This window comes from Copadichromis virginalis, linkage group LG10 (genome assembly GCF_057382275.1).
Source record: "Copadichromis virginalis isolate Kocher_CV1m ecotype Utaka linkage group LG10, C_Virginalis_male_GT1.1, whole genome shotgun sequence".
In the NCBI taxonomy this organism is placed as follows: Eukaryota; Metazoa; Chordata; class Actinopteri; order Cichliformes; family Cichlidae; genus Copadichromis; species Copadichromis virginalis.
This window is the reverse complement of record NC_140627.1, coordinates 11,009,689-11,024,917: the sequence shown is the minus strand read 5'-3', so window position 1 is coordinate 11,024,917 and position 15,229 is coordinate 11,009,689. Positions and strand designations below refer to the sequence as shown.

Below are 15,229 nucleotides of genomic sequence, written 5' to 3'. Positions count from 1 at the left end.
ATGTAGTAAAAGTACAATCAGTAAGTGTACTTTAACATTTGAGATTCCGAGTCACTCTTGCTTAGATCATGTGAACTATATCATGAACCTTTTTTGTATAATGCATCAAACGTGTTCAAATCAGTTTATTTTCAATTTATTTTAACTAATCTAGAGACAAGCAACTCCTTTTTAGCTTCTGTTATGTATTTACCTCTCACACCTTAATCTAGATGTTAGTGTTCTCAGAGTTAACATGTCTCATGTTGCCATGTTGTATTTCTAATACCCAGCCTCAGTGTTCGCCCTGTTCACCCTCAAATCCAAACACCAATGATCTAGATATTCACAAAATTCATAAGGAGATTCTTAAGGTCTTAAGTTTTGTTGTTTTTATGTTTTACAAAAAAAAAACTTCACATTTTTTATATTTTTAAACGAAAGTGACATGCAAGGATATTTTTCTTTAGTGATGTTGCTTCAGCAATCTCAAATACTAATTATTCTGGGAATTTTTATGGTCAAACTATGTGATTTTCCAAATGTGTGTGTGTGGAGTAAAATGACCTTGTTCTTATGATGTTGTCACCGTGAATCATTTAGGATTAACAACACAAATTGTATCGATAGCAGAAACAGTCTTATAACTTATAATTCTCACACGTTACCGCTAGTTTTACAAACGCAGTCTTCTTCAGCTCTGTTTATGTAGCTTTTATGAAACTGATTTTCCATAGTACAAGTAGAATTTAATTTTTCTTTGCTCTCCAGTATAAATGCAATAATTTGCAGGCTTTTTACTGAAACTCTCACAATGCAACACTCAATGCTCAGAGCTTCATATATCAACAGCTCTGAAAATATCTTCTTTTTTAAAGTAATGTAGGACAGGATCTCTCACTCTCTGTGTCTCAAAAAAACCCAACTAAACTGGCAATCACCACTAAACAAATGAAAGTAGTTTATGGCTTTTTTTATCAGCTGCATTTCTTTCATTTATGTATTGATCCCATTGTTTATTGGTAATGCTTTTAGGTCACTGTTTTAGCATGTCTGCCTCACACTCCATTTAAACAGTTTAACAGATAGTGGGGTCTGGTAAGGAAGTTGGGGGGAAGCAGACAACTCCACAGGAAGAGTCTTTTTGTCTTTTCTCCACTGTAAAAGATAGCAAGGCAGTGTGAAACTTTCTTTGCGGGAAAGACAAAACTGAGAGCCATGCTAGGCTCAGTGAGAGACTCTGCTCACCCTCTGCCCCAGCGATGGCAGTCCCTCACCAAGCTTGATTTCTGTTCTTTGTCTTGATTAAAGAATGTTAGCTACCGCTCATCGCTTGTCTGCAGGCTTTATTAAACGGAAAACTTCCACAACAACCTCTAAACAGTGGTTTATGGCTTTTTGTCACCTGCAACATCATGTAACACTTGGATGTTAGATTCTTTTACCAGTCAGTGTTGTTAGCCCCAACCCCCAGGCTCCAGGTGTCTGAGCTCTAACCCTGGCTGCCAAATGTCCCCCTGAGGCCTTTGTGCCTTTTACCACCAGACTAAGTTTGTAGTCCTATCTACTAATATTATTTTATTTTTTTATTATAGCACAAGGTTCAGTTAGGTTACTACTTTGACTTCCTCAATTTGAGCACATTTCTGACCCGATACTTTATCAAGCTTTTACTCGAGTGTTTTTGACACTAGCAGCTGTACTTCTACTTAAGTGAAAATTGCCTGCAATTTTGCCACCGCAGTTGCCACTTTTCTGGAGTTTGTACACTTTTTATATTGAAACGTTCAACGTTTTACGTGTTATCCTTGATCACAGTTCTAAACAAGTTAACTTTCTTCACTTCAAAGTAACCCAAAAAAGAAACTATATGTCCAGTTCTCTTTACTCCAAACCTGGTTTAAGGCTATGCTGTTGTTGTGATATGGCCATACAAATAATATTAAGTTTAATTAATCTTTAAAAAAAATGGCTGCTTCATGGCTACCTGTTCAGAGAATTTGCAGACTTTTATGGAAACTGTCACAATGTAACACTCTCACTGTCAAAACAGGGTTGATCCATGTTTCTATGAACACTGATTAATATATCAACAGCTCTGAAAATCCTTTTTTTTTTAAAGTAAAGCAGAACAGGATCTCTGTATCTCTAAAAATCCCAACAAAACTGGCAATCACCTCTAAACAAATGGAAGTAGTTTATGGATCTTTATCACCTGCAACACCATGTAACACCTAGATGTTAGACTCTTTTACCATCACATTTGCAAGGGTTTATGTGTTATCCTTGATCACAGTTCTAAATAAGTTAACTTTCTTGACATAAAAGTAGCCCAAAGAAGACAAATATATGTCCAGTTCTTTTTTACTCCAAACCTATTGATTGGAAAACATTATGTGATGCTGGAAGTTTTCATCCTATCCATCTGCAAAACAAGTTTACCTGTAAGCCAACACATTAGACGTAAGCAAATTTGTGAAATTCCTGAACAATGTGCTTTGTGGAGTAGCAGTAGTACTAGAACTAGAACTAGTAGTCCTAGTATTCTGCAGCAACCAGGCTTCAAGAGTGATCACTCTTCTGGCTTTCAAATGGTGAAAACATGTCACAGTCTTAACCGCAAATCAGAAATGTTGGTAAATTTAAAAAGGAATTTAAACGTCAGCTTTGACATAGACACAGACTTTATTAATGCCACACTCAGGAAATTCACATGTTACACATGATTTAGCTCACCTGCTAAATCCCCAGAGCAATAACCCCATCAGCATCATTAGCCTGAGTGTTGATCCTCCAGGTGAGCGTTGTTGTCAGTCAAAACCTTTTTGGAAACTCTTTACAAGAATCAATGTAATTATTTGCGCGGGCGCGCGCGCACACACACACTGACCCGCCACCAGATGGCGTTTTTTGAGCATAAAAAAATAAAAAAAATTTAATTGCTTAAAGAAATAAAAGAATGCTATTTTGATATATAAGAAACTTTCTAAATAATCAATTATATTTTTATGAATATCATATTTTTATGAATATCATATTTTTATTACTTCCTTAATTACTTCCTACTTCCGGAGCTCATGAATAATTCATGACCTGTTCAGTTTGACAAGAGGGGTATAATATCACTCTCTCTCCACACTCAACCAACGTGGATTCCAGACCGCAGTCGGACGGCCAACTCCTCCTCCTAGCCCCCCCGCTCCAGCAGGCCGCAGAGAATGAGGGTGAGAGTAGACTCCAAACCTCCCTCCACCCGCTCATTGTAGTGTTGATGCATGTGTGTTCTAAGGTGCATTTAAAACCCAGGAGGGCATGGAGCTACCTGCCAGAGAGCAGCAGGTAAGCGCATAGTCCCTCCTGCTAGCCCTCAATGTCTACGTGTATTTAAAATTGAGAGGTCTGCAACGACGCCAGGGGTGAGGTGTACACCCTGATGGTAATTTGGATTCCGTGTATCGTGCCCACCCCCAAGATCCTATATGTATGTGTAATGAGAGTCTGAGTAATGTGAATGTCCAAGTTGTGGGATAAAATTGAGGCAGAGGCAGCCAGAAGGGGACGGGGGGGGGGGGGGGGTAGCCTCCTCTGCACCCTGGTGACATACCCCTACTCCAAGGCCCTGCTTGTGTGGGTGGTTGTGCTGGAGCGGGAAGAGGGAGGCAGCTGGAGATGGGGAGGGAAGGAAGGGAGGGGCAAGTGACCCCTCCCTGGGGCCAGCTCCCCCGCTGACCCCAGTAGGCACCCCCATACTCCGCGACCCGCCAGGGAAAGGGGGCCCAGGCCCATCCAGACCGGGGCCCAGTGCAGCAGCGCCTCCCGGCCCCACAGAGCCCGGGACAGTCCACCCAACCCCACCACAGAGAAAACTGCACCCACCCCACCATCCACTCATCTTCCAGACTACATAAGACAATAGACGCCCAGGCTGAGCTCTTCCTCCACCTCTCCTGTATCTCCCCCTCCTGCAGAGAGAGTTCCTGAAGAACGGAAAGCTCCTGCAAGATGTGACAATCTCCCCCACCAGTTGAAGAGCCCCCCAGGTGGCTCGACGCACCGGCTGCACCCTGCGCCAGGGCTGGGCCCCCATGCACCCACCCGCCCACAACCCCGGCAACACACCAACCAGGACCCAAGCCCCCGAGGCCTGGCCAGGGCCCCAGCCCAGAGACGGAGCGCCCCCAGAACCTCACGCCCATCCCGGACCCACCCAGGGGCAGCCAGGCTACCAGGTCAGTAAGTTAAGTCAGTAGTTAAGTAGTTGAGTAGTTTAGTTGGTAGTTAGTTAGACAGTAATTAATAGCTGTAGCTTCACATGGCATAGAAAAAGAAAATACTTAAAATTTGCACATGTACACATGTGGCACAACAACAGTAACTTCATTAACTTACAAGCTGATCAAACTCTGTTGTAAAAACTGTTTTTCATCCCACAAGTTCACAATTATACACAGATTTCAGGTTTATTCAGCAAACTTGTTTCTAATGAAGCAGCCCTTCTGTGGGTAACTCTGGCATTCTGGGATGATTCATCAGTCTCAAACAGTTCCATCAGTTTCTAATAGAAGAGTTCACCCTCATATCAGAACACAGCAATTCTCCTTCAGGTGCCACTCATTGATCTGAACTGTCATGCTGTTTAGTGCTTCAAACCTGCACTTACACTGTTATTTTGATAAGTACACCACTTTCTCCTTCATCAAGTCGGCTCATTTTAAAATTTTAATAAGATTCATCATGTGGGGTTCTTGAATATTGCAAAAAAGGCAACCCATAAAAATTCTCAAGATATTTCATTCTTAACCAAAGTGCTGGAACGATATAGCCATCCCCGGAGTTACTAATGCACTTAGCATTTTCCTGCCATATTTCCTTATTGTTATTTTTTGCATTCTTAGAAATACAGTTATAAAGAAAAGGTATTTTCAGTTGATTAAGGAGGTGGGGTTCGTGCTCTTCACACTATGTCTGTAAGCAGCTGATATAGCTCTGGCTCCATGTGTGTTTGGACAAAATGTTCAAGAACCATATTAAGTTGTAGATCACCCACATCTTGGCAACCTTCAGAGCCCAACACAAATCATTGAAGTTATCAGTGTAGCAGAAGGAAGTAGATAAGGAGGGTAGAAATATGCTTCAACTTCATCAGCATAGCAAGTCAGTGAAAACATTGGATGGCATGTCTAAGATGAGCAAAATATGCTTCTTCCTATGAGACATAAATACATTAATTAATATGTACTCTGTGATTTTTATACACCCCATGTCTGCCTGCTTGGTGCTTCATGGCTCACGATGCAGTGTGGTTTGGGCATTATTACTCTTGAGGACTTGCTTATTAATACCATAAGTATGATTAGAAAAAAACAACATCAACAACAAAAACATGAGATAATCAGCACTGCTATTTTGTACAGTAGTAGTATGATTATATTTTCACATATATGCCTTTTTAATGAGAATAAAGAGTAGAGAAGAAGTGCTGCCGTCTGATTTTACATTTGAAGAATATTTGTAATAATAAACAGAACAATCTACTGAAACTGTGTTGAGAGCAGGTGGGGTGGTCCTGGTTAGTTTAGAGCCTTCTAGAGACGTTATGATCCTAATTCATTACATCTGCGATGGGAGGTGCCCATCTGACATGCCAGTTTTCGCCTACCGCTTCTCTCCTCAACCACCTTAACTGGATGTCTGAATCACATTCTTACAGCTAAATGAATAATGCTGGTTACACAGCACTGTGTGTAAATCTATACCAGCGTCACATATATATAAGGTCATTCTAGTTTTGGTGAGTCAATCACAGTGAGTTATTCTCAGAATTTGCAGTAAGTGTTGTGTAGTGAAATGCCAAAAAAGACTGATGGGACACTTGAGAGAGCTCCAGAAACATAAAATCAATATTTATATTGAACACACAGCCAATCTCAAAACCCACTTATTCGACCTCATTTTGCTGCCATTTCTGTATTCCTACTTTGAACTGATTCTCTGTGAACGCTCTTCATAAATGCGAGAACACGCAATAAAAATAAATAAATAAATATCTGCTGTATCACCTCTGGTCTGTAAACATGTAAACACACCATGATTGCATTTCTGAGCCGTTTGTGTTCACTAAAAAAAACCCCAATCCTTTGGGGATGATGAGAATCGGCTGTAGCAAGACTGGTTCATAAATCAGGAGTCTTTATTTAAACCCAAACGTTTCATTTCCATTCCTGAACCATGAAATGAAAGGTCACCCTAATCTGGTTTATTTCTGTTTTATAGAAACTGGAGGATAAATATTGGCAAGCAGGGAAAAAGAGAAGTAATAATGATCCCCAGCTTGTATTAATGACACTAAAATATTGCTGTTGCATGCGAGCGGTTAAATTCATATTCTACCAACACATTACAGTGACTGTAAACAAAACAAACAAAAGCATTAGAGATGTGTCACAGTTAACTGGTTTAAAAAATATATTATTTATAGACTGCATCTCGCAGGTCTAATGCTCACTGACAGAAAATTTAGTTTGGGGGAATTAAACAACATCTCACTTTGTTCTGAGTGCCCTGACATTCAGATGAATGGAGGATTAAAATCAGACACAGAGAATCTCCTTCTTGCTTGGTTTTCTTTAAAAGTATCCAGAATTAAAACTGTAACACTTTTTATATATCTCAATATTGCAAACACAATGTTCCCCCTGCAAAAGCTTTATAACCTTGCTGTTAAGTACCTATCTGGCCTCGTCCCACCCTGTACTCCATCCCAGTGTCTGAAGTCCTTGGACAACTGAGTGGTACCTACCATCCCTTAGAATTCTCCCCCTGCATGGACCTACTGTCACTTGCAAAAGACTCCCACATTGCTACATTTTTTATTCTAGGGCTATATCTTCTGCCTCTCTTTCTATATGCCCAAAGTTTCTTGAGTCCCTCAAAAGTGGGTACATAAATGCAAATTTGCAGCACTGTCAGACTCAGTATGGAAGGGGATCACACAGGACAAAGGGAAGGGCTTTAGTGTGGTGATGGCTGAACAAGCTGTGGTGAGAGCAAACTTTAAACACAGAGGCTTTCCAAAAATCTATATTCATCATGAAATCTTTACTTACTCTGAAAAAGTCAAGCTTAATCTTACAGATCTACCTGCTAAGACTTCACCTCAGGCAACAGTGTAGACAAAGACAATGAGAAAAACATCACGTACAAGTACAAAGACTATGTAGAGAAGATGGGTGTGTTTTCCTTTTTGTTAATTCTTGTGGTTTACTGACACAAAAAACTTTAGAAAAGTTGAATGTTTCAAAAGAATTCTAAGCAGGATTTGCAATTCCTGTAAAGAAGTGACGATAGTAATAAGATCAGTAAGATCCGTGTTTCAAATAATATTTTGTAGTCTGCTTGGAAACACTAGTTTGCTGTGAGAGTGTTCATGAGGGGTGCAAACAGGTTCAAATAGAGCCTAAAGATGGCAAAATTCTCTGTCTGCATGGCTCTTGTAACTTTAGCAGCTTTATAGATGGACAACATAAATTCTGAATATGTTTTCAAGTAGCTGTCCAGTTTAGCTAGCTACCTGATACCCATGCCAGTGCTGAATTAGCATGCAGAATAAAAGAGGCACAGTTATTGAGTGAACACCATAGAGAAACATGGATGTAGCCAACACACTTTGAGCATTTTGCCCATTGCCAACCAGCAACTAGGAAAACACTGCAAAAACACACAAAACACGATGAGAGAGAGTTGAATAAAATACAACAGAAATAGAAAAATATGCTGCAAGACTTAAAAAAATATATATAAAAAATTTAAAATCATGTAACAAAACTGACGTTTTGTTTTTTGGGAGACAATATGTGACGGAAAAGCTGCAAAGTGACAAGTAAACAGTAAATGGCTAATGGCAAGAATGCCTCTTCAACATGTGATGAAAACACATTAAATTACATTGTTTTCTTTCTTACAGCACTGATGAATCCTCTGTTTCTTTTAAGCCTGTTTCAGTGCTAGTTTACTTTGGTTTCTGTTGCTTTCGTAGCTGGTCCGTCACATTGCCGTATCCCCAGAAACTCTTCTGTTGTGTTTTTTTCTATTTCTGTTGTGTTTTGTGTGCTTTTGCAGAAAGTTGCACCAAAGTTGCTTTCACCATGTACATAAGGTAAGCACCTTTCTCAATTAAGAAATTGGGGTAGGTGAGTGTTATCATTTTGATATTATAATTTATGGTTCAAACTTTTGCTAGGTAGCTCCAGTATTCTGCACATGTCCTCACTGAAAGGGGATCATTAAACTCAATAATGTTGCAGACTGTTCTGCCCACAAAGTCATGAAATGTTTCCATTAACACCACACAGAGATATTTCTGTCTAGACCAGGACAACTGAATGACAGATTGGCCAAATGACAGGCCAACTAGACATATCTAGAGCCATGGCATTAGCATGGTTACAAAAACATTATAAATAGATACATCTAAGCACACGATGTATGTAGAAATAAAATTTTCATTAACACAGTCACACAATAAAACATACTTACACTATCCCCAAACCATAAGCATAATACAATTCTGAATAAATACATAATAGCCATAATTTATCAATTATAAACATAGTAAAGTTGTGGTAGTCATACTTACATTGTTGTGTTGATGATTGTTCTTGTGGGAAACTGCATAAAGATGGTACTCTATCTGATAACAGACGACTGTTTCCTAAATAAACTTTCTGTACACTGGGAATATATTGGAAACAAAATTATCAATAACATAACTACTTGAATGATTTAAAAAAAAAAATCAGCATAACTAGCTTTAATTAGAAACCAGGTGTCTGCAAATGAAACTCAGGAGGTGTTGTACATAAAAAACGAGATTCCGTATCTGTCCGAATAATCAGTATTAAAAGCTAATTACCAGAATGGTCTGAACACTGTTAAAAAAAGCAATGAAACTGAGAATGATATGTGCAGCTCAAAGCTAATGGGCAACTCACCCATGGGTCATGGACACAGGAAAGAATATTTCTGTATGCAAGAAGCGGGCCTCGGATTCTACATGGTCGCATAATGGAGGGGGATTACGAAGAATACCTCCTGTCATCTGTGGACAGTATGATGAGCTGAGAGAGGATTGAAGGAGAGAGAGTGATGAAGAGAGGAGGGAGAAAGAGACAGAACTGGGCCAATTGTTTTGATGTGCTTAATTCTTTCTGGCTGTGTGTGTGTGTGTGTGTGTGTGTGTGTGTGTGTGTGTGTGTGTGTGTGTGTGTATCTATGTGTTAACATAAACATGGGCGCATGTCTAAAGTTCAGGGTAGCTATACTCCATCACAGTTCAATGAAGCAGCGTTTTCAAGGAGCACCTTGCAGCAGCTTTACTGTCTGTATTTCCATCCGTATATAAATCCCTGTCAACATTTCTTGCAGTTCTTTAATAAATAACCAATCATCAATTAAATAATTGCTTTGGCGTTATCAAGCTCACTGCTTTTACTCGGGTCTGAAAAAGATCTTGCAAGACAAAGTGTCCGATGAGCAATCATACGTTTGAGGAAATGAACAAACATCTTATTTCCAAATAACTTTTATAATCTATACTGATAAGAAATCCAAAATGTTCAGCTGGGATGGAGACTTCTGTCACAGTCTTCTGCTCCTTGTCAGCCACCACAGTGTCTGGTTGGTTAGCCAGCATCTGGTTGTCCGTCTGGAATTTGAAGTTGTTGGTTATTTTCAACCACTTTTAGATATGTGTTCCATCAGGACTTTGGGGCTCCTACACAAATGTGGCTATATGCTATGCCATCCACCTGGCTAAGGCTTTCAGGGTTTGTTTTGTCTTACACTCTGTTACAGTGGACAGAGTGGACAGAGAGATAGCTGGACTATCTCATTTGGATCACCACATTGGGTTCTGGCTGCTGTGCTCGACGCCTGCTTCTGCGGATCTGGTGCTTAGGACTTGTTCTTGTGCTGTCGTGATCCGAGACTCTGTGCTATTCTTCAGGGTGGCCTTTTCTATCCTCTGGAAGAATATCTTGATGTCTGCCAGTATCTGCAGATGATGCATTCATGGAGGGGCTGGGTCTTCTATTATATTTTATCTTCCTCCTCCAGGTCATCTGTCTTCTGCTGCCTGAGGCAGTCATATAGCAGTTCTTCACAGAGGGACATTTTGATGTATTTTTCTTGTTTCGTTCTCAGTCGTGATTGTGACACACACTAATCCACATCCTCCCTCTTTTGATTGCACATAGACCCTCTTCGCATGGAACAGTGAGAAGTTTTCACGTCTTGGCGTCAATCTATTACCTCTTATATGGCCAGCTTAATTAATGACTGATAGGACTTTTTATTTGCCCTTTCTTTGCTATCATATAGATGTTGGATGGATTAGTGTGTCAAATGTCTCATTGACTCCTGCCATATGGCTTGATGTCATCCATGTAGATGGCTGATGGTCACTTCACTTCTGCAATAAGGTGGATGACATGTATGGGGCATCAGTGATAGGGTTATTTATAGTCAATCAAGGCACTGATTATGTTGATTCCCCTATTAGCTGGTGCTTTGATCTCCTGGCGTTGCTTCCAGTGCCATTCTGAGCTTTGGGCATGTGTCAGCTTATGTGCCTACTCAATTTACAGGAGATTCCATCCTACGGAAAGGCAAGTTACTCGCCAGTAGCTGGAAGTTACCCTTGTGTGAATCCTCATCAGCATTGTTCTGCTCTGTGTTGGCAGGTCTGGGTGTGCCTATTCTTTGTAGCTCATACAATTGTTCTGCCAGGTGATCACAGATATCTGTTAGGTGTTTCGGCCAAAAGGAGTTGGATCGTACTTGGTCCAGGCAGTGGACCACCTTTGTGATCTTCTTATTCTTGGTAGCTACTGTATATCTTAGCTCCATCCACCAAAGCCAATGGTATTGTGTAATGTCTCTTTCTCCCAGATATCCTTGCATCACTACTTAGTGTCATTTATGGATGTTCAGTCTTTGTGCTGCTGTTCCCTTGGAGCTGAGAGTAGGCTCTTTATGACTCCTTGGACAACATTTGCAGACCAATTATACTCTTGTTCTGATGTATCTTTTCTGGCAGCCAAGCTATCAGTTTGGTAGTTTCAAGAGTCTTACTTATGGGGTTTTTTGCAACCTGGTGCACTTTTATTAGCCAACTAATAGCTGTCCAAGCTACGTACTTTTCACAACTGTAATTACTTTTCAGGATGAAGATGGATAAACAATCCCTCCTTTCCATCTATCTTTCATCCATCTGGCTTATCTAGGGAAGATTATAAAAGACTGTTAAGTAACATGGAATGTACCAAAACCTGAGAATCATTATCCTTGGAAAAACATTTCTGTATAAAGCCCTTTAAAAGAGGATATGCTGTTAATACCCCCCGTTTCCATGTAATTTGATATGCATGCAGGGATTGTGCAATGGATTGCTTTTAGCAAAACATAATTTAATCCTCTTTTGTATATTATTCAGATGATGAGAATTTATACATGTACATTTGACAGAAAGCTCATTTGCTATTTTTATCATTCTTACTTTCATTTAGATTTACTGTTTCTTTCCTTCCTGAATAAAACATCCTAAGGCTGGCAGAGTCTCCTGTGTGAGCATTTGTGGGTATAAGAACCTAGCTAGGTGTTTGAGGCAAAAGTGATATGGTAAGTAATTGACTCTAACCAGGATATTAAAGTGTTCTGGCATAATGAGTGTTTATTTATTTTTAGTTTGGTTTTGTGCTGATACAGTAGGTCTTACAAAGAAATTTAAAAATGCTGGGTCTTAATGAGTCCTCTAAGTTTATAGCGTGATATTTCATTATAATATTGGACACATTTCTTAACCTTGAGACAGTATAATGTCCCAAGAATCCCTACTTAGCTTTCTTTTGGTGTAACTTGGCATGTACTTGTGACTGGGAAAAGCAAAAAGAAGAACAACCTTTGGCAATGTGTGCAATGCAATGTCCATTAGGAGATTGATTCTTAACCCAGAGTAAGACTAGGGAGTGGCTGGGGATTGTTGGAAATGGTGGGGATTGTTGGAAGGGAGGGGAGGATCATTAGAAAAAAAAATCCTTTTTATGTTTTCACATCAATACAAACTGCATTATCTCATGCGTGGTTCTCTCTTCTCTGCCCCAGGCATGCCCTCGTCCGTCGCTGAGACTAAACATCTGCTGTCACTTGTCAATCAAGTTCTGAGAGACAGTGACCTTGCGTGGCATTGTTAGAAACGATCTGAATTGAGCTTGCATTTTGAAGTCGCCTCTACTGCTGGTTTCCCCAGCGACTGGCTTGTAAAAAGGTGCCGTGTCAAATAAAACTGGATTGATTGCCAATCAGATAAGTTAATTTATTGGCTCTGAGTCTGAGGGGTTGGGCCAGAGATGTCTAGTGTTTTTATATCCAGTTTTGCTACAGATTCATTGATGGCTTTTTCAAATTATGGCCCAAATCTTTTAAGATAATTTATATATATCTACTTTTACAAGCAAATTCATGACATTTCGTGTATAAATGCAGTCAAATGCATGGGTTGTTTTCATTCCATTCAGTGAAATAAAGGAAAAACTTTAATCAGACCTGCTCTTTTTCTAAAATTTCAAACATAAAGTCTGCCTTTGGAAGAGCAGGACAGTATGTGTGTGTTGGCAGGGCTAGCTGTCTTACTCAATCTGTCCTAACTCATGTTTCTGTCAGGGTTAGTGTAAGCCAGCAGTCGGCTATGTCAGACACTAAATGTCAGTTTCAGGGTACAGAGACACCCCCCCACTCAATTGTATATGTAAAGCTGAAGGAAGCAAAGAAGAATATGGAGATTACTATCATGTAACTGAGTTTCAAAGAGGGAGATGAAGAAAAACACAGACTAGAGATGAGCAATTATACAGCAGGGAAGGCTCCATTACAAAATATGCTGATTTGCTCTGTGTGTGTGTGTGTTGGGTGTGTGTGTGAGTGGGTGCATGTGACAGGAAGGTAGCACGTGGTGATGCTGCTCCTCTCGAGGAGACAGAGAACTGTCACAATCTGCACCTCCAGCACTCTCTGGTGTCTTTCTCCTACTCTGGCGCTGTGTCTCTGTTTCAGGGGGGCTCTAGTTTGTTTTTTTAGGGGGATGTTTTCTGTGAAATAACAAAATTGTAGCCTCGGTGAAGTGGCTGTTAAGACGTCCTTCTCCCACATTTTCCTCCGTCTTCCCCGCCAAGCTCATTCTTACACATCACAGCCTCTGCCTCCCCCTCCCCTCCCCTCCCTCAGTCTCTTTTGCTGTCTCTCGCTCCCCCCCTTCCTTTCTCTCTCTGTCATGAATGTCACCTCTACTGATGGTGGCTGCTGGAATTCACACACACATACTCTCACAACCACTCGCTGACTTTGGATGGGAGGAGGAGGGGGGAGGGGAGGAGGAAAGAGGGGGGTTTTGGTGAGGTCTGTGGGAAAGAGGCATGCCATTGGAGGCAGAAGAGGAGTCTCTGCCTGTCTGTGTCCATGTCTCTGCTCCGTTCCCGGCTTCATTCCGACAAAGACCGTCAGTGTCCCGCCTGCTGTGCTACCTCTGGATTTAAGTCAGCTGGATTACTGCTTGGACTCTCGGCTCATTATTCCACGCTGCCACATTTAAATGGGAGGCAAAGTTGGACCGCCATGGAATGCACGAATGGTGAAAAACAGTTTGGTTTTTCTTGCGCTTTTAAGAGCTTCCTAGCATTCAAAATGAGCCCACTTTTCTTCTTTAAAAGTGTTTTTATACGTAAATTAATTTGAGCTCTTTCTCTTCTGTATCGCCTGTTTAAAGTAGGTTAGTTATTTTGCAATATAACATTTTGTACTTGGCTGCCAGGCCACATTTTGATGTGAAAGATGAGTGGGGAAGCGGGATAGAATCATGTCTCGAGCGTAACCTTTTGGAAAAGTCTGTCTTTTTAAAGCTGGTCTCAAAGTTTTACATTGAAAATGTGACTGTATCACTTTAAAAAAAATTTTTTTCCTGGGATCTGTTACTGTCAGATTTTGATTTTTTTTTTTTTTTTGGTCCATTACATTGGACTGCATGTGAACTTGCATCTTATCCAGTTCATCCCTCTCCAAGGGAACCCTCAAACTAAACTCTTCCCTGTTAACCCACTTAGACTCCCGATCTCCCCTGTGGGGTTTTCTTTATAACATTCGTCCTATTCTAGTGTACTGAGGAAAGCAAAAGCCAAACCAGCAAAGGGGGTACCGGGAAGGAAGTCACCCCCCTCCCAAAGGTGAGAGGGGGGGAAGATGGCAGCTCTCGCCAGCTCTCTCATTAGACAGAAACGGGCGGTCAAGGACGACCAAGCCAACCGACCGGTAGCCAGCAAGCGCAAGCCCTGTCCTAAGAGCAACAAGTCCCTGTGCCAGAAACAGATCCTTGTCCTGATCTCTAAAGTACGGCTATGCGGAGGTCGAAAAGGGCGAAATGACAAAAGACCAGGTGAGTCAACTAATATCATTTCCATCTTGCTTCTCTGTTCACCCATATTTTGGGATATTGTACCAGAGGTGAGAGCTACACCTGTTATCTTAAAACTGGGCTAAAATTACTTTTCACACTTCATGTAAATGGAAAATTTACCTATGCACTAAAATGAGATAAGTCACTTTTATACAAAGTTTTCCAATTCAACGTTCATTCTGAAAGACACTCACAGGGTTTTGTTATTAGTCCTTTTTCACATTGTTTGGTCCTCTTTTATTCCCTGTCCAAACAATGATGATCAACACTTCAACAAGATGCCTTGTAGCTCCGTTCGCACTTGATCATTGACACTTGTCAGTGTAATATTTGAGTTTTACATTAGCAGTTATTCTCAGTGCAGCCGCCTCCTGCATCCTCGCCTCTCCCAATGGTAGCCACAGCTTAAGGAAATTTTGCTGAACAAACATCATTCATAAAGAGGGCACATACCTTCATGGCTGATTGGAGAAGAAACTGTGAATTCAGAGTGAGAAAAGTGATGAAAAGTAAAAATTGATGAGCAGAGCTTAATGCTTGATGTGGACTTTCATTTCATTCGGAATGCCTTTGTTTGCATATGTCTATATTGCGTCAACATGATCCTCATTGCCAAAAGGTTTATTTACTATATTTATCATAGTTCACACTATTTACTACATTTGGTTGTTTTAAGTCTCAGAGCTTCTTAAATTTTGCCGCTGGTATTGTTTGATAATAAGAATTAATTGTGCTGGATCAATACATTTA

General features: G+C 40.5%; 1 protein-coding gene across 1 annotated transcript in view; it reads left to right on the top strand.

Moving 5' to 3' along the window:
- Positions 1–14,046: 14,046 nt before the first annotated feature.
- The window catches only part of fgf11b (fibroblast growth factor 11b), a 40,255-nt gene continuing 39,072 nt past the window's right edge, over positions 14,047–15,229 (top strand). Inside the window, exon 1 of the mRNA XM_085469785.1 lies at positions 14,047–14,458. Within this exon, the coding sequence (XP_085325911.1) occupies positions 14,266–14,458 (193 nt within the window). The 5' untranslated portion in view covers positions 14,047–14,265. The remainder of the gene's footprint in view (positions 14,459–15,229) is intronic.